Source organism: Corylus avellana, chromosome ca6, assembly GCF_901000735.1.
Source record: "Corylus avellana chromosome ca6, CavTom2PMs-1.0".
Lineage (NCBI taxonomy): Eukaryota > Viridiplantae > Streptophyta > Magnoliopsida > Fagales > Betulaceae > Corylus > Corylus avellana.
The window spans coordinates 27,246,074-27,267,852 of record NC_081546.1 but is presented as its reverse complement, the minus strand read 5'-3'; the positions used below and the strand labels follow the sequence as shown (position 1 = coordinate 27,267,852).

At 36.5% G+C, this 21,779-nt stretch overlaps 3 protein-coding genes across 4 annotated transcripts; all 3 read right to left on the bottom strand.

The window, feature by feature from the left end:
- Positions 1-4,781: 4,781 nt before the first annotated feature.
- LOC132184672 (uncharacterized) lies at positions 4,782-9,465 on the bottom strand. 2 transcript variants are annotated; one of them, XM_059598391.1, is made up of 6 exons: positions 9,143-9,465; positions 7,963-8,247; positions 7,578-7,751; positions 7,327-7,433; positions 6,336-6,670; positions 4,782-5,745 (listed from the first exon to the last, which is right to left on the bottom strand). In XM_059598391.1, the coding sequence occupies exons 1-6, from the start codon at positions 9,314-9,316 to the stop codon at positions 5,135-5,137; spliced, it is 1,686 nt and encodes a 561-aa protein (XP_059454374.1). In that variant the 5' UTR covers positions 9,317-9,465; the 3' UTR covers positions 4,782-5,134. The 2 variants fall into 2 exon arrangements, with proteins under 2 accessions (XP_059454374.1, XP_059454375.1); XM_059598392.1 differs by having other exon boundaries at positions 4,782-5,721.
- Positions 9,466-13,980: 4,515 nt separating this feature from the next.
- On the bottom strand, positions 13,981-17,218 carry LOC132185853 (large ribosomal subunit protein bL35c). Its single transcript, XM_059599653.1, has 3 exons — positions 16,830-17,218; positions 16,507-16,623; positions 13,981-14,417 (listed from the first exon to the last, which is right to left on the bottom strand). The coding sequence occupies exons 1-3, from the start codon at positions 17,097-17,099 to the stop codon at positions 14,340-14,342; spliced, it is 465 nt and encodes a 154-aa protein (XP_059455636.1). The 5' UTR covers positions 17,100-17,218; the 3' UTR covers positions 13,981-14,339.
- A 449-nt stretch (positions 17,219-17,667) lies between these two features.
- Positions 17,668-21,347, bottom strand: LOC132184483 (nuclear pore complex protein NUP43). Its single transcript, XM_059598130.1, is given in 6 exon segments — positions 17,668-18,187; positions 18,286-18,359; positions 18,514-18,745; positions 19,302-19,371; positions 20,564-21,048; positions 21,050-21,347. Coding segments are annotated over 6 exon segments (1,056 nt in total). The 5' UTR covers positions 21,191-21,347; the 3' UTR covers positions 17,668-18,133.
- Positions 21,348-21,779: the final 432 nt, after the last annotated feature.

Here is a 21,779-nt window from a genome sequence, read left to right as displayed (position 1 = left end):
CAAAACCTATAAAAGCCAAAGCCCTCAGCTCTAGGGCTCACTATGCAGAAACTTGTGCTGAACGTAATTACGGCTTCTTGCTCACCAAGTTTCTTCCAACAGCCGACTTACGACTCAAGTTTAGGGGTATTCAATCTTTCCTGCAATATGCTTTTGTAGTTTTTTGGTATCATTGATAGAATAATACCAAGTGTTCTTGTGGGTGATTTCTCTTTTTCACAAACTGTTCAAGATTTGGCTTTTTTCTTAATTTGTGTTTGGCTCTTTTTTTTTTTTTTTTTTTCAAAGATTTGCTCAATGATGTGAAACTCGTGTAGATTGCATCCGTTTTTTTGTTAAAGAATTGGTTTTACAGACTTTTAGTTATATATTTGTAGCTTTAAAAGGAGGATACCTAAGCAATTCTTGTTCATTATTTTTTTATCCAGAATTATTTTTTTCCAATGGAGAAGGGCGATCTTTACAAAGTGAGAATTGCACCAGAAGATTACCAAGATGAAAATCCTGAAGAATGCAATAGATTTCAGTCTCCTAATGTCAGGCTCTGTGGAACTCAATCAAATTCTTTCCAGCAGCCACAGATTAACAGAAATGCTATGAGCAGTGGATGTAATTTTCCAGTCAGACACTCTCTTCAAGATTCTGGGGAACCAAGTGCCTACAATTTCATCCACAATCCTGTTCAAAATGGTGTCCTTCACTATCCTGGTCAGCAGATTGATGGAGGTTCTCTTATCCATGGCGGTGGAGGAAACACTGGATATAGATATCAATATGGTGTTCACAGAAACCAGATTGCTCAAGTTGGCTACAGAAATACTTATGCAAGAACCAATGTTACATATCATAATGGATATGAAGATGCAAGATTCTTGAATGCAGGTTACCATAGGGGATATCAATATGGTGCTCAAAGAAACCGGGCTCCTGAAGTTTATAGGAATATGAATGCAAAATCAATCATCCCCCAGAGTTCACCCTCTAATATAAGCTTTTCAGGCTTTGTGGGCAACACAGATGGCCAAACTTCTTCTAAAATCTCAAGTTTAGGTGGTTCTGAAGATGCAATATATGTAAATGCAGGTCACCATAGAAGCTACAGAGTCCCTATAGGCCCCCATTCAGGAACCTCTAGGCACAGAGAGAGTATATTGCCAATTGAGAAGCAGGTTAATTTATCTGGGATAAAATCAGCAAGTGCTACTGCTACAAGGATCACCAATGAAAACAATTCTACTCTCAGAACCTCCCAAGGCCCTAAAGCTACTGCTGCTGCTGCTGCTTCAAGAGCCTCTAGCCACAGAGAGGTTATCTTGCCAAGGATGAAGCAGGTTTGGATAAAATCAGGTGAACAAACTGTCAGGACCTCCAGAGTTGAATCAAAGAATCCTGGCAATGTGTCTAACATGAGCTTGATACCTGATAAACGGAGGCCTCAAGTACAGCATGGTAATAACAATGCAGTCAAGACCTCCCAAACTGAATCATCTTCATCATATTCTCAGATAGTCAGGGGAGATGGAGGCACCAAGATGAATAATCACAGAGGTAATGTACAATCTGAGTGTTATAGTCTTAACTCCATTTTGTTTTAGCTTAAATAAGACCTCTTTATTCCCCACAAAAAGGAAAATTGAAAATTTTTATCCTGACAATTTTTAACATCTCTTACATGCATAGGAGCTTGAGTTTTGCATGTGCTCCTATTTTAATTCAACAACAATATTTTTAATGTTCTAGCTGTTTCCTGTAGGTAAACTAGACCACACTCCAAAGCATCTGTCTACTGGGAAGAGCAAAGATTTTACTTCACATTTTCAGAAGAGTCAAAGCCATAGAACTCCATCTTCCCACAAAGTTTTGGAAAAGCAAGTTGGGAGGCAGCCTTCAGAAAAACTATCTGAGTTCAGGAAGCAACCTTCTGTAAAGCCATTCAAACAGCACTCAGAACAGGATCTTCCAACAAATCGTATCTCGTGGGATGGTAAGTCCAAAGGGAACTCTTTACTTTTCATCATATTTGAAATTTTACTCTAAGAATATCCACATTGTGTGTAGCTTTACAGTCTGATTATGTCCTGGATAATTGTATGATTTAATTTTGGTACCAGATTTTACTTGCTGCTATGAGATATGCATCTTAGAAAAGGAACAGGTTTAGAATGTCCAGCAAGTCATTTTGCTTAAGTTTAGGCTATAAATGTTCACAGTCTAACCTATTTAATTAAATGGTTCAGGTTAGGGTTGACCTATATAGTCTTATACCCATGACTAGACACTACTCGAACTCGACATGCGACATTTAGGGCTAACAATTTCTTACACGACCCGTGAATCGGACACTAATCCAACACGAAAGTAGTGGGTTATGACTGAGAAATTCGACTCATTTAATTAAATAGATCGGGTTAGGGTTGACTTATGAAGTCTTATACTCATGCCTCGACATGACCCGAGCTCAAACACGAATTGCCACCCCTACCCACAAGCCCATAGAGGAAGCTAACACAGTTGTATTGTTGTTCAGTAACTTAAGTTTTGATGCATTGTTCTTCTTTATTGTGATATGAAGGTTCCTTATTTAATTTGGTACCATCATTTGTAATAAGAATCTTCATTGCAGGTTTTGATGATCCTACCACTGAGCCATTTGGACAAAACTGTCAACTATGTGATATTGATCTTGCATGTTCACCAACAGATGAAGAATTAGATCCTTCTATTCTTCCAGCTGTTTCTGTTTTTACATGTGGTCATGCCTTCCATTGCCGGTGCTTGGAGCTCTATTCATCAGAAGAGCAGTCCACAGATCCTTCATGTTTTATATGCTTTAGCTTATCTTGAGTACATGACCTCTACTCTCTCAGAAATTCTGCCCACTTATGAAAAAATACTACATTTCTGTTCAAGTAGAGAGTAAACCAAAAGATCCAAGGAAATTAGTAAAGGGTTTTCTTTAAACAATTCTTGGTGTATCCATACAAATGTAAATGCAGAGGTGATGTATGATATACCCAACTTAGAGTTTATTGTTTGAAGTATTTTACTTTGGTGTCAAATCTACCATGATTGTTGATTTACGATTTAATCTACTACGAATATTATTCTGCTTCCTGTGGGATTTATATGAAGCTTGTTAGAAAATGTCATGTGAGCCCCTTTATAAGCATGATCACATTATCTTATACCTTAATAATAATAGCCTCAAGATTATCATCTTTATGGTTCAAGCAACACACTTGGCCATGTTTGTTTGTGTTTTTTATTGTCTTTTGTTTTATGTTCTTAAGATAAATACATTAACAAACAACTCAAAATACAAAACACTTCTCACAACATAAAAATAGTTTTTACTTTTATGTCACATCGGAACACTTTTTATCAAAAAAAAAAAAAAAAAAAAAAAAACTCTCAAAACACATTAACATGGCAAGCCAAATGGATATCGTGTAAATGCAGCTAATGAGAGTGAAAGAATTGGACAAGCTGCATTTTTCTTTTTTTGGTACGACTTGAAACCATTCTGTCATGTAGTATGGACAAACCTTCCTCATCACAACCAAATCCTGTGCTGTATGGGTCATTATTCATGTTACGAAAAAAAAAGCCAGAAGAAATAAACAAAATAAACACACAGGAACATGAGATTGATTCTAATTCAAAATAGTTAGTTTACAACATTATGAATATATAATTCAACTTGTTCACTAAGGATACAAGTTTAAGGTCAGATATCGAAATTAGCCTCTATAAAGTTTTGAGACAGGGCTCCTTCCCCTAAAATCCTAGACAAGTTTAAGGTCAGATATCAATTTTGTTTTGGTTTTGGTTCGATACTGTAGCAGGAAGTGATTGATGTGAAAAAAAGTAAGAATGTTTTTTTTTTTTTTTTTTAAGTGAAAAAGTAAGAATGTTTGGTATGAAAAAATGAAAAATTTTTGTTTTGTAGTGATTTTTTTATTTGAATAATAATAAAAATTAATTGATATGATGTAAAAAGTAAGAGAATATTAAAAAAATAAAAAAGTGTGATGAATAATGTAGAGCCAAATACAGGCAAAATCGTTTATCAAACGATGCCATAAACATCAGGCTCCACATAACCCATCAAATCAATCACCCTCCAAGATACTTTCCGAGGAGGTTAGAAGGGTCTAAGAGAATAATGTTTGTGGGCAGAGTTAACTTAAAGAGTTTTAAAAAAATTATCTAAAGATGTTCCGTGCAACTCGTTTTTGGTACCTGTGATTTAACACGATATTTGATTGGTAGAGGCTTAGTAATGGTCAATACAATTATATTAAAAAATAAATCATATTTATAAAAATATGAGAATTTTAAAAATTTGAGTCTTCTGAAAATTTGGTGAGTATGGGTGTGAACAGCAAAAGGTTGCCTAATTTTAAAAAGTTCAATTATAACTTAATTAGTCTTTATGGAAATTAGCGCAAATGTAGCTAATACTTTTGCTGCATCATTACAAATAGTATTAAAAACCTAATAATACTAAGCAGTGTTGACTTTGAAGCACTGCATGACATGAACCTGTCGTATTACGTTTTTTAAATGAGAAATGCTAAAATTTAATAAACCTCCACATTTTGCATTTTTGCTCATCAAAATCCTAGGCGGCAAAAGGCACATGCCCTAAGTTGATGGCACAGGGCACTTTACCACCTAGGATTTTGATGGACAAAATGTGAGAGTTTTATTAGATTCTAGCCTATCTCTTTTTAGATACTCCTTATTCAAACAAGAAAGTCGAATTGTCGGAAAACATGTTAAACCACTGGAAAATCACCAAAGAACCATAAAATAAACTGATCGTTTGCAAGAATTGTACAACTACTACAAGTAGATAATAGAGCACGCTCTTCATAGAACATAAAGAAGGCATGTAACAAAAGGAGCTTCAACAACTAATACAAAGATTTGTACATGGGTCTTAAACAGGATTCTTCATCAAAACAAATTTCCGAATCCCATGACTCCCCAGGTTCAAGTAAAAGACGATCGCTTCATTGGAGACATCAGATTATATTCAACAGACAGTAAGTATTCAATGCAAGAGAGAGAGACAGAGAAATTGCGATCTAGTCTGATTCTTGCAATTATGGAATAATAAACAAGAGAACTATCTAGATGGACTCTCACCATCTTCTTCTGAAATATTAAACAAGAACTTTGGGAGGGATGCAATTCGAGGGAGATGAAGCAGGAGGTCCCCAAATGAGTCTTTCCTTGACATAGCTGATACCTGCTTGCTCCCAGATACATCCCTTGTATCCTGGTCAGAAACTTTCAAGTCAGCTCTATATTTATTATCATGTATTTGTTCCGAGTTGTGCTTAACTTGAACGCCCGTTCCACCGTCAGGTCCCTCCGCACAACTTTCCCCGTTATCCGGTGAACTCTGAACTGTGGTATTGTCCTTCTGCAAAAGGCAGCAGAGAGAATTGACCCTTGACATGAGGGATTTCTCATCAGAAGCAGCGGCAAATTGATTGTCATTGAGCAGGTACTGAGCAATGTCCTCAAGTATGCCTGGGTATCCTGAACCTTCTTCATCGGCGGCGGGCAGATTACCGGAAGTCATCTGTTCTGAAATACAAAGTCCAATATGGTTCACTAGATCACTCATTGACATGGATGGATGGAGCCCACCCAATTTTATCTGGTTCCAGTTTCTTGAACCCGCAGAATCAACAGCTTCAGAATTACCTTCAATTGCACGAGTGTCCATCACTAACATGAGAAAGTTAATCAATTAACGAATGGACGACATGAGGCAGACTATGTAATCAGTATTACTTGTAGTCCATAATAATACCAAATATCCTTCTCAAGGTATGAAATTTTTTTAGTGCAAAAATCCTCGGGCTAAGAAAAAGTCTAGTATCCAGAAACATCAACAGGATTAAAAGGAGAACCAAAGGCCTTTCCGCTACAAACAGTTCTCAAGTTTGAAACATAGTTGAAATGATTAGACATTAAAGTTTAAACATGTGAACTGTTTGACAAGCCCTGGTAGTTCGAATTTATTCAGTATCAGTGTATCAATTTCCTAAGCTCTATGATAACTTAAGATTGTAACTTCAATAAATATTTAAGACATCAGAATCATCGTAAGAAGCATTATCGATTACCACAAGGTTGAGACCAAAAAACTTTCCCACCACAGTGCATCAAAAGCAGCAGAAAAATCTATTGCTGTTCAAAATCATGCCATGATCTGATAATGCCCACAGCTAAATTGCAGAAGGAAAAAAAAAAAAAAAACAGTAAAAAGCTATCAATCAGCATGCTCAAAACAACGCTCAAGCTTGCCATTGTACCTGAACTGGGGGAAGGAGCCTCTCGTAAACGATTTTCCGACAGCAAACCAGCAGAATCCTGTTTTTGCTCAATCTTCAATGAAGATGACTGTGTGGCAGTTGGTGAAGCTACATCCTGGAAACCAGACACAGATGCCCTACGACTATCCACTTGATCAAAACTATGGTCTTTAGATTCTTCAGTGTCTTCAAATACAGAAGACCGCTGTTCAAAGTATGGTGAATCCAAAACTATCTCTGGCTGTTGGCTTAAGAAGTTGAGGCGCATATCACACTGGATAAGCTTTTCAAAATGCTTGGTTAACAACCCTTGTGGGCATTGCAGAAAATGTTGCCTACAAAACAATAACATCAAAATTAACCATCAAACTAAAGTCTCACAAACTGAATACCCAAACACATAATTGCATCTTTAAATAGAAGGGTTGAAGATTCATGCATAAGGTTGTCATGCCACAAATGATAAAATGTAGAATCTGATATATTAAAAAAGGGACTTTCAATGAGACAGGTAACTTTTAAGAGTTCTATATGCATCATAATGAACATATATGTTCTCTAAAGAAATGAAACTGCAAATGTGCAACTGGAACAAATGGCTTTTACTATAAACGCTTCCTCTTGTTTTTGGCATAAAGCAAAAGAAATACTTCAGATATGCACAAAGAGTTAGGAAAAACACCAAGATTGCAACATGTACTATGCCATGGGCTGAAGAAAAGAAATTTCTAAAAAAAAATTAGTTGCATGCAGCCAGGGCTGCACTACCTGAAAGCTAAGCAGGAGATATACATACAGAACCTGATAACAGTGTAGTGCCATGGCAAATTCTTCGTGCCATATTGGAAAAAGTATGGAAATAGATTGGAACATCATCCAGCAAACTATAAGCTTCCTGGAACAACCTAAGTCCTCGGAAGACTTTCTAGCTAAGTCTTACTTATCAAAAAAAAATATAAAGAGAGAATATGAAAGAAATCCGTACTATTACCTTTGTATGCTAGCCTGCCCATCCGTAAAATCTGCCGCTGCCTGCCATAAGGTATGCTTTCTAGGCTGAGGGTTGGTCTCCCTGAAGAAAAGGGGCTGTCTAGCCAGCTGCACAAGAGATCACAGGTGTCTTAGCTAACCATTTATACACATGCACACTTTAGCACCTTAATGAACATTCAAACCACCTATATATAGGCTACATACACACACACACACACACACACAGAGAAAGCATAAGGTCATACGTACCACGACATTAAATGAACTAGGTCCATTTTCAGGACAATGTGCCTTCAGAGCCATAATATCTGACCACTGGATTTCTATTTTACTCTTTAGACCACCTTCAAGAACTTCCCAAACAAGCTTATGCTTGGCAAAGTAACACTTTGCCACTAAATCACCTTCGTATCTTGATTTATACTGCAAAATTTAGTGTTATATGTCACATATGTCATAAAATTTTTATAATCTCAGAATGTCAGTATCAGAAAAATTTTAAAGATTTTTTCCTTCCCTTTCTTCCTTTTCATTCTTTATATATATATATATATATATATATATATATATATATATATATATAAAATTAAAAGAAAAGGAAAAAAAAAAAAAGAAGAAAATTAAGTGAAGATACCTCCCAACTCCCAATCCTCAGAAGTGAAGCTGGAAAATTTGAAGCCTTTAGCTTGTCAGCAGGACCTGATAGAGCAGTGCCCTTAATTTCCTTTTTAGCTACTCCGCTAAAGTCTTCACTCTGCTCATCTCCTGTACTAGAAGCACTCCCTTGAGAAAGCTTCATTTGAATTAGTTCTAACAGCGATGGGCTCTTCCTCAGACGTAAACCCAAAGGGCTAGGCTCGTCAAGCGGGTTGTATTGTGAAGGAGGGATAGGGAACGCATTATTTCCGGAACTCCATTGCTGATTAGTCAACAAGCCCGTGCAGAACAAACAAATAAAAGAATCCAATTACTATGGAGAGCAATGAAGCCTCATAAAATTTTCAGGAAACCCAAATCCCACTATAGGTATTAATCTAAACAAGTCTAAGTAACCAAAAATAATTATAATCCAAATACCAAAAAAATCCAAATTACAACCAAAAGAAATGCAAGAAGCTCTATGTCTATATTGTACCCAATCCCTCCAAAAATAGATCTAGTAACGAATCTTAACCATACCTAAGTACCTGAAAGAGATCTTTTTTCCTCACTAAAACACAAAACCATAATAAATATTTTAAAAAATTTCAGCAAGATCAAGTTATATATGTCTGTTATTCAATGCAACATGATCAAAATTTTCAGCAGCATTAATATAAATTAAAAACGAATCAAAATTTTAACCTTTATAAACTAATACACAAATACCCCAAACGCGATCTCCAAGGAATCAATATATGCTCTTAGAATGGAGCTGTCATGTACTCTCAGAAAGAATTATTCTTGTAAACAAATCACATTGAATCAGCAACCCTATCGATAATCAAATACAAAACTAATACACAAACTCAGAACTATCTTTTCTCATAGCAATATAAAAGAAACAAATAAACACACCCTAATCCGCCTTTTGATTGCCAATAAAAACGAGACTAAAAAAAAAAGGAAATTCACTTTTGAATTATTCATATTTTATGCAGTTCGGAAAATTAAGATTAAAAAAATTCACTCAATACAAATTAAAATAAGGCTCGTTTTCAAATAATTCGATGTTTTCATCAGGTGTGAAATGATTAAAAATCCAAAGTTTCATCATTTCCTCACCCCTCCCCACATTTTCTTGAAAACCAAACAAACCAAAATCGATTCCGTACCTCTTGAAACGCCTGAGAAGGCCTCGAGCGCTTATTGAGCGACCCGTGCTCTTCCTCCAGCGAGTCCTCGATCTCCAACTTCACCGGAAGCTTGTCACGGCATGACGACGACGACGACGATGACGTCGTTTCAGGCTCCTGCCTGATATTCGCGGATCTCATCAACTGCACCATCCACTTTCCCCAAGCGTACGAAAACGAAATCGAAAGGAATCCAAATTCCCGAGAAACCAAATTACAACGAAACCCCTTGAAAACAACGAGCTTTTTGATCCTGAAGATTCTGAAAACCCTAGAAGACAAAGTTTGGCAAGGCTTTAACGGTGTTCGAGGGACGGCGAGCACGTGTCGTTTTGAAAGCGCGGGACTTTATGACCGAAATGACCTTTGTTTGTTATATGATTGCGACCATTATGTACGGTTGAGAATGGGCTAGTTTCGTCATTTGAGTCGGGGTTCTGTAAGCATGCGCTGGCAGACACGTATGAATTTAATGGATATATATGTGGGCCCAGGCTTGTCTATAAATGACGGCGGTTGTTGATCTGGTCTGACACGTGGCCGAAGATCCTACGGTAGCTTGTCATGCAGTAGTCTCTCTAGTCGGCGCGTGGACCGTTGAAATTGGGTGGTAGCGATATCTGAGGCGAGGGCTAGTGTAGGTTGTTACTGTGGGCTTTTTTTTTATAGGCTAATTCATGAGAATTTTGTCAAAAAGATGGTCAGAATTTGTACTGATAGATTATTTTATTATAAGAGACATATCATAAGAATTTATAAATTAATTATGAAATCATAAGGATTTATTTCTTATAAGGTCCAACTATAATGAGCAATTTATCAATTGTTTCTTTCTTTTTAAAGCCAAGAAAACACTTATCCAAAATGGTTAATGCATAATTGACAAGAGATTTAATACATGATTTAGCCTAATCTTGTTGTTGTATTATAACATTCCTCAAGGGATTTACTAACGTTTTAAATATTTTTAGACACTTGACACTATTTTAAATGGGTTGGATGATATTTTTTTCAACTGTCTTAGAGAAAATTTATGTCTTTTATTTAATTATTTATTATTTTATCTTATATTTTTTATTTTTTTAAGGGTAGACATTATCTTCCTTTTGATTGCAATTATTATGTTTTTCTTCTATTCAAAATGAACACTAATAACTTGTCACTATTATATAAAGTGAAGTCTCTTTTATTTGAAAGGTGATACTCTACAGCATCTTTATTTTTCCTTATTCCCCTCAAAACAAAATAAAAAAAAAAGAGAATGGATTTGAAGAAAAAAAATAAATGAGTGAAGGAAAACAAAAGCAAATAAAGCAATAGCCCTTTCCACTTGTTGTTGCAGAGATATTGATACAAAAATCTGCCTAGGAAACTAATAGATAGAGTTGGAGGAAATGGAATCAACCTTTCACCAATCACTCCCCCAAAAAATCATACCCCTCATACATTTTGGATATTTTATATTTCACCTTTTGTTAGTAAGGATTATGATTGATTGTGAGAGGTTTTCAATTCACCCACCTGTCAAAAACTCGTGCTCGGGTTATCCGAATATTTCGGACAAGTGAACTTTATAAAAAATTATTTACGAAATTATTAGAAAAAGACAATTGTTGAGATTTTGATCTTGATATAAAATTTTGCCGAGTATTTCGGACGGGTGAACTTTATAAAAAAACTTTTACAATTATTTACGGAATTATTAGAAAAAGACAAATGTTGAGATTTTGGTTTGGTAAAAACTGCTGGAAAGGGCAAAGAGGGTAAAGAAGTGATGTAAAACTCTGCCGCAAAAGAGGACTTTAGAGGGGTTGACATGATGCCTCAACCGCTACACGGAACTTGGGCGTCAATCAAGAGTAAAAAACAATCTGTCTTTTCCTTTTCCTTTTGCTGTTGCCTTTTTCAAGTAAAGAAGATCTTTGCATGAAGTCGCTTTCCACAACTTCATCTCTGTTTTAGGTAACTTTTATTATTTATTACGACTCTACACTCCACTTTACTATTGGACCTCAATAGACCTTGACATGTGAACGTAATTATTTATTATTTACATTTGTTTTGGCCTTCAATCCGGAAAAGTTGGAGTAAAAAGATATATTTATGCCAACTCACACCTCAATTTAGTTTAAGAGTAACGTTAGAATGAGGCTGATCATTACTAAATCTTTATATATCGGTGAATTTTAAAGTTACTGTCATATTTGAAACTTATTATAAACGCCTCAAAGCTTGGAATTATGCGTTTCACCATTTTAGTCCTCCATGGTTCCCTCATTAAATAATCAAATTGAGTTTTGATATTGCAATTAGAGATAATTTTTCTACTTGTGTAGTTGTTTGTAGCACCAGGGTTTGCCCCAACCCAAACATGGGAGAAGCCTCAGCATTCTACTGCTAGCTGTCTCCATATATAGCTTGTGGCCTCAAAATCAACTAAGTCATTTTGGAAGATGATTCCTTGACCGTGATTCTTGCCCTCCTTTAATATTTGACTGGAAGATCGTATTATTAGTGTCAAATATCATCAGAGTGTTAACTTCCTTCTAGAGTTGGTCAGCACCCAAAATTCATAGATGGGCTAATCTTGACGCTCACAACTTAGTTCTTTGTTACCACTTGTATTTCCCTCTTCTTAGATTAATCCTTGACAGTGAAAGGATCAACGGTCATCAACCTGTGTAACTTGTTGTATATTTGCTTATCTTTAAAGAAAAAAGCAAAGACAAAAAACTTGTGGCTCACTTGTGTTTTTTATTTTATTATTATTAGTAACATAAGGGTGTGAAAGCAACCCAACAAGCTCCATATACAATTGACAGTGTTAATAAAAACAATAAAAATACAAAAAAGCCAACAAAAAAAATCCGGTCCAATAGCTCCTATGCTCACCAAGGAAGAGGACTTTTAAAAAAGCAGTTTATACGGCGGCAACAAGAGTTTTGTTTGTCACATATGGCTCACTAGTGTTTGGTGTATGTATCACACAATAGTTCCATCCCCCCCAAAACCTCAGTCCAGGTGATTTTGAGATTCAATTTTAGGTTACAATGTGATATCAAAAAACTTTACCAAAACTATACCACCACCGAGCGTCCCCCCTCTCATTGAGTCTTTAAAGATTAATTTTGATGTGACGATTCATCCTCTCTTCAGTGTTGCCTCGGCTGTCCTAAGCAACCATTATTCAGTGTTGCCTTCAGAAGCCTCTTTTTGGTGAAACCTTTGCAACTCTTTTTGGTATCCAGCCAGCTTTGCTCCATGGTTGCTTTTCTGTTTTGCTGACTTTCATAAGAAGCATTTCATCTTTTCCTTTTGGACCGCTTTTAAAGTCTATAGATGTGTTAACTCCCGAACACACTAGATTGTTAAATGGACTACTTTCCACTTAGTATTTAAAAGTTTTATCGATAATTCTCCTTTCCTTTCTTCTCTTAGGATTATGAGTGGTGCAAAGACCCTCTTTTATAATTTGTTTTTTCTTTCCCTTTTTCCCCATTCGAATCGAAAAGAAAAAATTTTGAGTTATCAAATATCTTTGGACTCAAAAGATTAATTCAATATGAAAGAATTATTAAAAAAAAAAAAATTGTCAAAAGTATAATTCTGAGCAAATTCAGAAACCATGTATAGTAAAGTTATCTTCCCTTTTCTTTAGAGCATTCCCAGCAGACTCCTTATAAGGGAGTCTGTTCCCTATGTGTAAGGAATATGTCCAAAAAATCACAAAAAAAGTCCCACAGCAGATTCCCTAAATGAGCCTCAACCATGAGGATCGCTACAATAGAACCTAAAGTATAGGATTCTACTATTGCGATCCTTATGATTATTAAATTCAAAAAAAACATTTCTCTCTCTTCTTTACACTCTCCTCTCTCCTCTCTCTTCTTACAATTCTCTCTCCTCTCTCCTCTCATATATATAATATAATTAAAAAAATAAATATTTTAATGATATAGGGAATGATTAAAGGAAGCTATTGGGGTGTATTTTAACATAAGGAAGCAAAAAGTAGTTTGAATCTTTAAATATAGAAAAAATGACGAGGAAGCTGCTGAAAATGCTCTTAGGCAGAGCCAGACCGACGCACTTACTCTATTATGCAGATTGAAGAAAGTTTCTGTAATCTTGATTGAAGTATTTTAACACTTTAGAAAATGGTCATATCTGTCCCCTGTATCACAGAGAGTTGCTTTACTAATTACTAGGCCTACTATGTTCAAGACCAGAATAGATCTATTTGCACGGATTATGCCCAGTTGTCGTGCTGCAATTTTTTTTTTTTTGAGAAAAAGGACATGACATGATAGAATTGACTGTTCCATCAAAATAACATCAGGAATACAATCTAGAATACTTAAAAGAGTCCAAGTGGCTATTTAGATATCCGCTTTAGAATTCCTTTGCCTCGCAATTTTGCATGCTATTAATGTGTTTTTAAAAAAATTGCAAAAAAACAATCTCATTTTAGCATACTTTTTCTAAAAAAATTGTGGTTTGAAAATGATAAATTTGCAGGTAACGAGGTATATTTTTAAAAATGCAGATTTAAAGATTAAACTGTACTTTTACTAAATGAATACAATATTTCAGTTGGCTCTTCTTCACGGACCAGAATCGGGTGCAATTATCTATACAATAGGGGCAAGTGAGCTACACACCTACTAAAGTTGCCTGGATAGTTGCTCGAGGTAACTCTGTTGATCCTAATAATATATCAACGGCCATTATCAATGTTGCCAATTTCAAAGCAAATCATATAAATTTTCATTAATTCGTTTCACTTGGCATTATCCCATCATGTGTAGAATACATGATTGCATCAAAACATTTCTGTATTTTGCTTGCAAAAAGTGATACAGGATCAAAGTAACTTGGCTAAATGTATACAAGCTATTTTTCAGCTACATTTGCCAACCAGCATTTGAATGCAATAAAAGGAACCACCATTCTCTAGCAAATTCAAGTTACAAATACTGCAAGTGGTAATGGTCAAAAAAAGGGTAGGGAAGTTTTGATATGATAATAACAAGATAAAAATTCCAGGTTACGGAAAACCAACTGCACTAAACTTGCTTGAGAGGATACAATCAAAGCACTTGTCTTTTACATAAATGTGAGTAATCAACATGTTACAGAACAGATGGGCCTCCCTCATAAAATGTAAACATCATGTCTACTTTGCATTTCTATTTACTTTCAGATATGGCAAGCAACCAATCACATTGTCATAGTCACTCCGGTGGACAGGGTGCTGTGCATGACAATAAATCAAAGTGTAAACAAAGCAATTTTCAAATACTAAATCTGATAGATATAAGAATAACACTACTTGCTTGCAAAAGAAAAGGCACATAATTACTAGTAAGTCTAACAGTTTTCAAGTCATTCAAAACAAAGCCATTTCATTCAATATTGAGATCCATTCTTGGTAGATTAAGGCATTTATGCAAGTTCTCCATCAAAAAGAATTTTACTCCAGTACTAAACCTTTGCAGTGAGTATCCATGTCAGAAACCAGCTCTGAGAGTGGAAATGGAATGTTAAACACAAGGAATATGTCCTAGCTACTCTTACCCACATATTTTAATCTGAGATGTTCATCTAAAAGCTTCAGTATTTCACTCTAGTGTTGGTCCCCCATAAGTAAGATCATAGGAGGGGTGGCTTGATAAAATCTTAAAATTCAGCAATTTATTTTTTAACATGAAGTGGTGACTTTCAAGACTTTACCATTGCACCAGACAATGGCCCCTGGACCCCTACCTTTTTATAATTTCTTGAACAACGAATGAAAAAAATGAAAGGAAAGGACAATATGACAAGAACCAAGGTAGAAATGCACTCAATATGACAATAAATTTTCCTTTGGTCTACAAGATAAAATTCTTCACTCTACTCCTTTACAAAGCGTAACATTTCTCTCTCTATTAAAGGCTTAAAGCTTCAGGATTGAAGAACTTAACATGCCAACTTCTGAAGAGGTTACCGAACAAAGCCCATACCATCAAAGAAACTCCACACAAGAGGCGGCAAACAGAACAGATAAAAAAACACAAGAAGATAATAAAATAAGAGGCAATCCCTCATCTCTTAGAATCAGTTGCATACAGAGGAGCAAATCCTCCATCGAATTTGCCGGGAAGTTAGATCAAGAATTATGTCCAAAAGTGGGTTTCTGAGAAGCAGAAAAAATGAAGAGGTTTAAATGAATTTGTTGGATAGCTAGAGGGTGTATGTCTTCTTTGATGGTTAATGAATTTCTCATTCATCCAAAAAAATATCCCTCATCTCTTAAGTGCAAAAACCATATGATACTGCAATTGGAGAATAATTAGACGTACTCTGTCAAGCAAATGTGCTGCATTTTTTCCCAACTTAGATGTCCAAACAAGAACTTAATCTTTTGTAAATTCAGCAATACAACGAATCTTGGAATGAACTGACAGATGATGAATGAAGATATAAAAAAAAAAATGACAGACACGAGGCCCTTGATATAAAGCAAACACTGTGGATTATTTCCTCCTTATTCTTCAACATAGTTTCATTAAGAAAACAGAAGACTAGAAAGATGTTTGGTCTCGGGGACTACTTACTACATAGTTCAAATTTCTCAAAAACCTAAAGATTTGAAATTGAATATCAAGAGTGGGTTTTTAATGAGCTTCCAAAGCATATTTATCTTCCCTACAAGAAATACAAAGAAGTAGCTCAATCAGAGCATCCTCTCCTAATTAGATTCTCCACACAAATCTAGAAAATCTTTCATCACTTTTCCTTGCATACTCGTGTAATTCGCTCTTGTAATATCTATAGATGGGGAACAAATTGGTAGCCCTTTTGTCTTATTTATTTTAACACATTGCTTCAGTTCTTTTAACCCTCTTAAAGATTCAAAAAGAGGAAAGGTGATAAAAATCACTCACCTTGCGTCATCTATGTCAATTTTCATACTTTCTTTTTTGGCCTCTTACAAGTCCCTGACATCCTCACCCCGGTTCTCCATTTAAACAAACATGATCCAACGATTATAACCAAACCACACGGCTTTTCTCTATTCTACTCTAAGTGGAACTAATTTCATTCCCTAACCAACACAGTTTCCCTATACGGCAAAATTCAAGCATACCAGCAGCCCTATCAAATCAATGCCTAAAAAATAACACTTCAGTATAAGCTACGATTAATGGATAGACCTTAAGAACGAAATCATGTAAAAAGTCAATCCAACATCAAATTTAGCCATCTTAAACAAACCTGCATAAGAATTTAATTCAAGACTTCTTCCCACCACCCACCTATATATGCAATAATAGGGATAATGTAGGAAGAAAGCGCACCAGTTTGGAGAGTCGTAATTTCCTCTTGTTGTTCTTCTTGTACAGCAAATGTTGCTTTCCAGCTCTCCTCCGAACAATTTTTCCTCTACCCGTCACCCTAAATCGCTTCGCGGAAGCCTATTAACAAAAAATTCACCAAATAATTAAAAACAGAAAAAAAAAAGAAAAAAGAAAAAAAAAAAGAAGCTCATTTTGAACGCTCATAACATGTAGGAAAGTGAAAACAACACATAATTGCTTAGGATGTAATCTCCCAGAACTAAATTTCATTCGGGAAATGCAAATTCAATCATGGGTCTTGTGTACTCTCCCGAGAGAGAGACCTTGTGGGTCTTCATTTTGTAGCCTTTGGCGGAGACGATAGTGAGAGAGCGAAGCCTGAGAGGGAGGGGAGTGATTGTGGAGAGCTTCTGAGAAAGAACCGAGCCGAAGAACCCAGAAAAGCTGTGCGAGGAACCGAGTCTCAGCGAGCTCCACTTGTTGCACGGAGCGAGTTGGACCGAGAGGCCGTGGGAGGCCCGAGTCGACTGAGGAGGGCGCAATGGGGAAGAAATTTTGAGATGAAACGACACCGTTAAGGTTGCAAAAGCCATTCTTCTGCCGTTAAAAGCTCTCTGGAGCAGCAGAAGGAAGAAGAAGGTGTTTGTGGTGGAGTTCGTGTGGATAAAGGCGTGGATAGATTGGGGACCTCAATCTTTCTCGGTATTTACGGGGTGAGGACAATGCGAGTTCATGTTGTCCCATGGGCAGAAAATGTGAGAGCCCTTATGAACTTCACTTACACGAGTTACTGACCCAACTGAGTGCCCTCGCAGGGGCTCTTTCGTATTTGTCAATTTGAACAGTAACTTGAGAGAGAGCGTAGTAAAGTCTACCCGTCCAAACAAGTCTCAAACAATACGTCGACCTCCAATCCAACTATAAAATTCATTGTATTTCATTAGAACATGTAATTATTAAGTGTATTTTTTTAATATGTTGAATTGAATCGGACAAAATTCTTCCATTCCAATTTCAAGAACTTTGTCCTTTTTGTGGGCATTATTGTATCAAAGTCTTTGGTATAGTAATTACAAACTTACGAGTATGAATATATGTTAATTTAATAAAAATGCTTGTGGAAGTTTTGTACTTTAAGAATATGTCAATAAAAAATACATGTACTCCGAGAATATATGTCAATTTAATAAATGTGTAAAAACCACATCACTATTCAGCCATAAATAGAAATGGAAGTCTACAACACAAGCTCAGCCCATTATCTGTTAAAAAGTGAAATGCAGTTGATGCAGCATCTCTCATTTTAGGGCAGCATCATGAAAATTGATTGCCCAAGCAAACGGATTTGAGTTGTCAAGGTGTTTTTTTTTTTTTTCCTACCAATATTGCTCCGCAAATGCCTGACACGAAAACTTTCAACACTGTATATGCTGAAATGGTAACTACAAACCATTACAATCCATTCACATATGCTTAATGCATACAAGAAACAGGGCAGTGTTCCAAACATCCTTTATAGGCATGAATCCACTAGTAATTGGGACGACTTTTGTCCTTGAATAAGAGCTCTCTGGAAGAGAAACAGAGTAGAATCTTAAATATGAACCTTCATGTCCGTTTCTGGAAATTATGGCCTTGTTAAGATGACTACAGATTCCCATTCCAAACTGCATATCACCTCCTGCACAACACAGCATGGAAGCATCATAAGATTTAAAGCGTGTACAGGATTTACACTTGCACAAAGTTCAGACCGATATCAGTTTATTTTTCACTTACTGAGGGGTTTTCCCGGTCAATGTCGAAGCTGTTGATTGCACAAGGTTCTGCCAACAGCTCAATCGGTTCTTCATCTGTGCAATATAAATAGTCAGTCCCACTTCAAGTTTTGGAAGAAAATTGCTATTTATCCAAAAATAAAAAACCATTCCGCCTATTAGCAAATGAAATTAACACAGGATTTTATCAATTGGTCACTCAACAATAGTTGCAACAAGAACTTCATACCTTGTTCAACAACAGCAAGGATCCCATCTTCTGAGCAGATCATAGCAGGTAATATCCGTGAGGATGAGATGTTGCCAATGTTTGTAGACTTACTGTAGCGGTCATACTGAACTTCCCAAACCTCACTTTCACATGCTGAATGAGTTGCACCTGTCCCGATACCAGAAAGAATAATCGGCTGTTGTTGCCATCTAATATCCCAGGCAAATACAGTACCTAAAGAACCTCCTGCCTGTAGTACACAATAATAATAGCATAAGATTCAAACAAACTAAATTTTCACTCATAAAGCTAGCTAAGGTTTTACATAATCATACAAGAATCAAACAATTAAGAAGGAGATCAGTGTCTTTAAACTTAACACATTCGAACCTTAAAGTATGATCTTGAAGCTAGGAAACCATTTGAAAATGTAATATCACTATGGTCAATGAGAACATGAGATGGATACTGTATACACCAGATCATGTCAAATGTAACTCATTTTTTGATAAGTAATACCCAGACTAAAAATGTAACTCATTAGTTGATAATTTCCTCCATATGTTAACATGAAAGAAGAGAACACACCATATTTGACATGTTTCGACTAAAATAAGCTACAGAATTTGTGACCCGACACATATCTCATGGTGTCGTAAACAGAAACACATATATATAAAGACATTTTAAGGAAAGGCTGAAAGATCTTTGGAAAAATGAGAGAGGTGCCCCCAAAACAAAATCTTCCCCATTAAAAAAACAAGAAAAGATGAGACTAATGAAGAATGATGGAGCAGGCATCTTACCAGACAAGTGTGTTTTCTTGATGGATGGATGTCAATGGAGTGTACAATGCCAGAAGTTGTTCCTTGAGCCCTGCAGTTGATATAGTACAGAACACTTTTTTCAGTCTAAAGGATAAATTAACAAGCACAAGGTCAATGGATTATTTATCCTTCAACACATTTCTAGTCGTGGAGCAATAAATTTAAACACAGGCAGGTTGTGCTTAAATGCAGATGATTTTTTTTTTTTTTTAATATATTTTTATAAAAATCACCTGTGAAAGGTTAGAAGAGATGCTCTAAGCATTTCAACCAAGTGACTTAGAATACAAACTTACACATATACACTGAAACACACAAATATATATATATATATATATATATATATATATATATATATATATATATATATATAAAAAGTGTTTTAACCAAATCAAATGCCTAATGCCACTAAGAATTCGTCACACAAAAACAACCCATCCTTATCTGCACATCCATCCCCCCACATACAAAAATATTTAAATACCATCACTTTTTTTTTTTATTATAAGTAATCAAATTTTTTTATTAAAAGGGTAAGGCGCCAACACCTGACTAGAAAGAGTAAGAACCCCCTACTACACCCCAAAACATCAAGGCAAGAACCACCACCCTATCAGAATTACAGCCAAGTCGAAATCACTCACACACATGCCTAACTTCTCCACCCTTAAGTCCCACATAATCAAAACACCATCATAAATACATGAATACATATATTTGATACATAAACTTGAAAGTGAATATCCCTAGTGTTAACCACCTACGAAAAATAACCACTAGGCAATGACCACTTCGTAAGATACATACGAAACAATGCCTGTCAAGTCTCAGCCCAATAAATTTTCAGATTATATTAAGCATCCCAGTACTTATCTCATCATCCTTTTCAGTTTTCATTAACTAACCAATCCACGCCAGACCCAAATCTGAAGTTCACACGACTTAATATGTTTTTCCAGGCCTAGTAATACCTAAACAAATACGAGCAACGAGTTAACGAGCACACTTCTGACCTGGAAAATCTTTTGCGCAGTCAACATCCTAAAATATCAGCTCTTCCACACATTCAGGCAATATTTTTAACAAGTTCAATTTCGAGTCTTGAATTATTGATTCATGCACCAAATCTTATAATACAAGGTCAAATTTACATAAAGCGTTTGTTTCACCTATTGCCGAATTCACATTAACTCAGCAAGCTTTCTACAAAAGAAACGCTATAAGAAACAAGCATTACTTACCAGTTGGCCTTGAACTGAGAAACCGCCCCGCCGGGCCTCCGCTGATCCCACCACTGAAGGCCAAAACCATACCCACCGGTGACAAACTCAGTCGGCGACGCCCATTTCGCCGCCGTATACGAAACCAACCCTTCGCTATCAAAAACCCGCCGGACACCCAACCGGGAGCCCGAAACGCTCACCAGATTGACCCGGCCGTCCTCTCCAACGCTAACGCACTCGGCGGCGCCGTCCATCACGTCCACGCACGACACCGGCCCGGCATGGAGGTCCTTCTCCGGCACAGAGAGCTCCGATTCCATCGAGGCGTCGACGGCGTTGGCGAAGATGACGTGGAGCGAACCGGAGACGGTGCCGGCTGCGATGAGGGGCTGGTGAGTCTGGGTCCGGGAGGTTCTGAGCGAGGAAACCCGGGAGGGTGGGGCCCAGGAGGACTGTGGGGCTAGGGTTAGGGTTTGGGGGTCGAGGGAGTAGATTTGGGGAGGGGGAGGGGGAGGAGAGAGCGAGGACGGCAAAGCGATCGAAGGCGGAGAGCTGAGGGAGCCACCGGACGGCGTCGATGTAATGGGGTTGTGGGAGTCTATGGATTTGTGGACGCTCTGGGAAGGCACCGCCCGTAATGGCCATTGGTTTAGGGTTTTAGCGGGGGTATGTGTGCTCAGTGCTGGGTGGTGTTGTCAGATTGAAGTGTTTGAACTTTGAAGGAGGTGGGTTTGGTGGGAAATGAATGGATACATTGGGGGTGATTTTTGTTTTCAGTTGTTCAGCCATGGGAGTAGAGACTAAACGGCGCTTTCCTTAAATTTTTCTTGAAACAAAGCTATTTTTGCTTATTTTGGGTTTTTCTTGATTAGGAAACACTAAAAAACGTCTTTTGCATAAATTTTTTAATTTTTTTTTCCTACGTTTAAGAAAAAAATAATAATTAAAGAATCTATTACTTTACTCATACTTTTTAAGTGTCAATTGGTGTTTGTGTGTTAGAGTTTTGATTATGTTAAGGCATGAGGATAAGATTATGTAAGTCAACTCTAATCCAATCAATTTAATTAAACGAGTCAGACTCTTCAACCATAATATTTTATTTTTGTGTTGAGTTTATGTAAAGTTCACGAATCATATCATAAATTGCTAATCCTAATCAAAATGCTGGTATCTCTTATAAAATCATGAAAGCAAAATGAGTGGCTTTGATCGGTTTGAGATGTTCAACAGT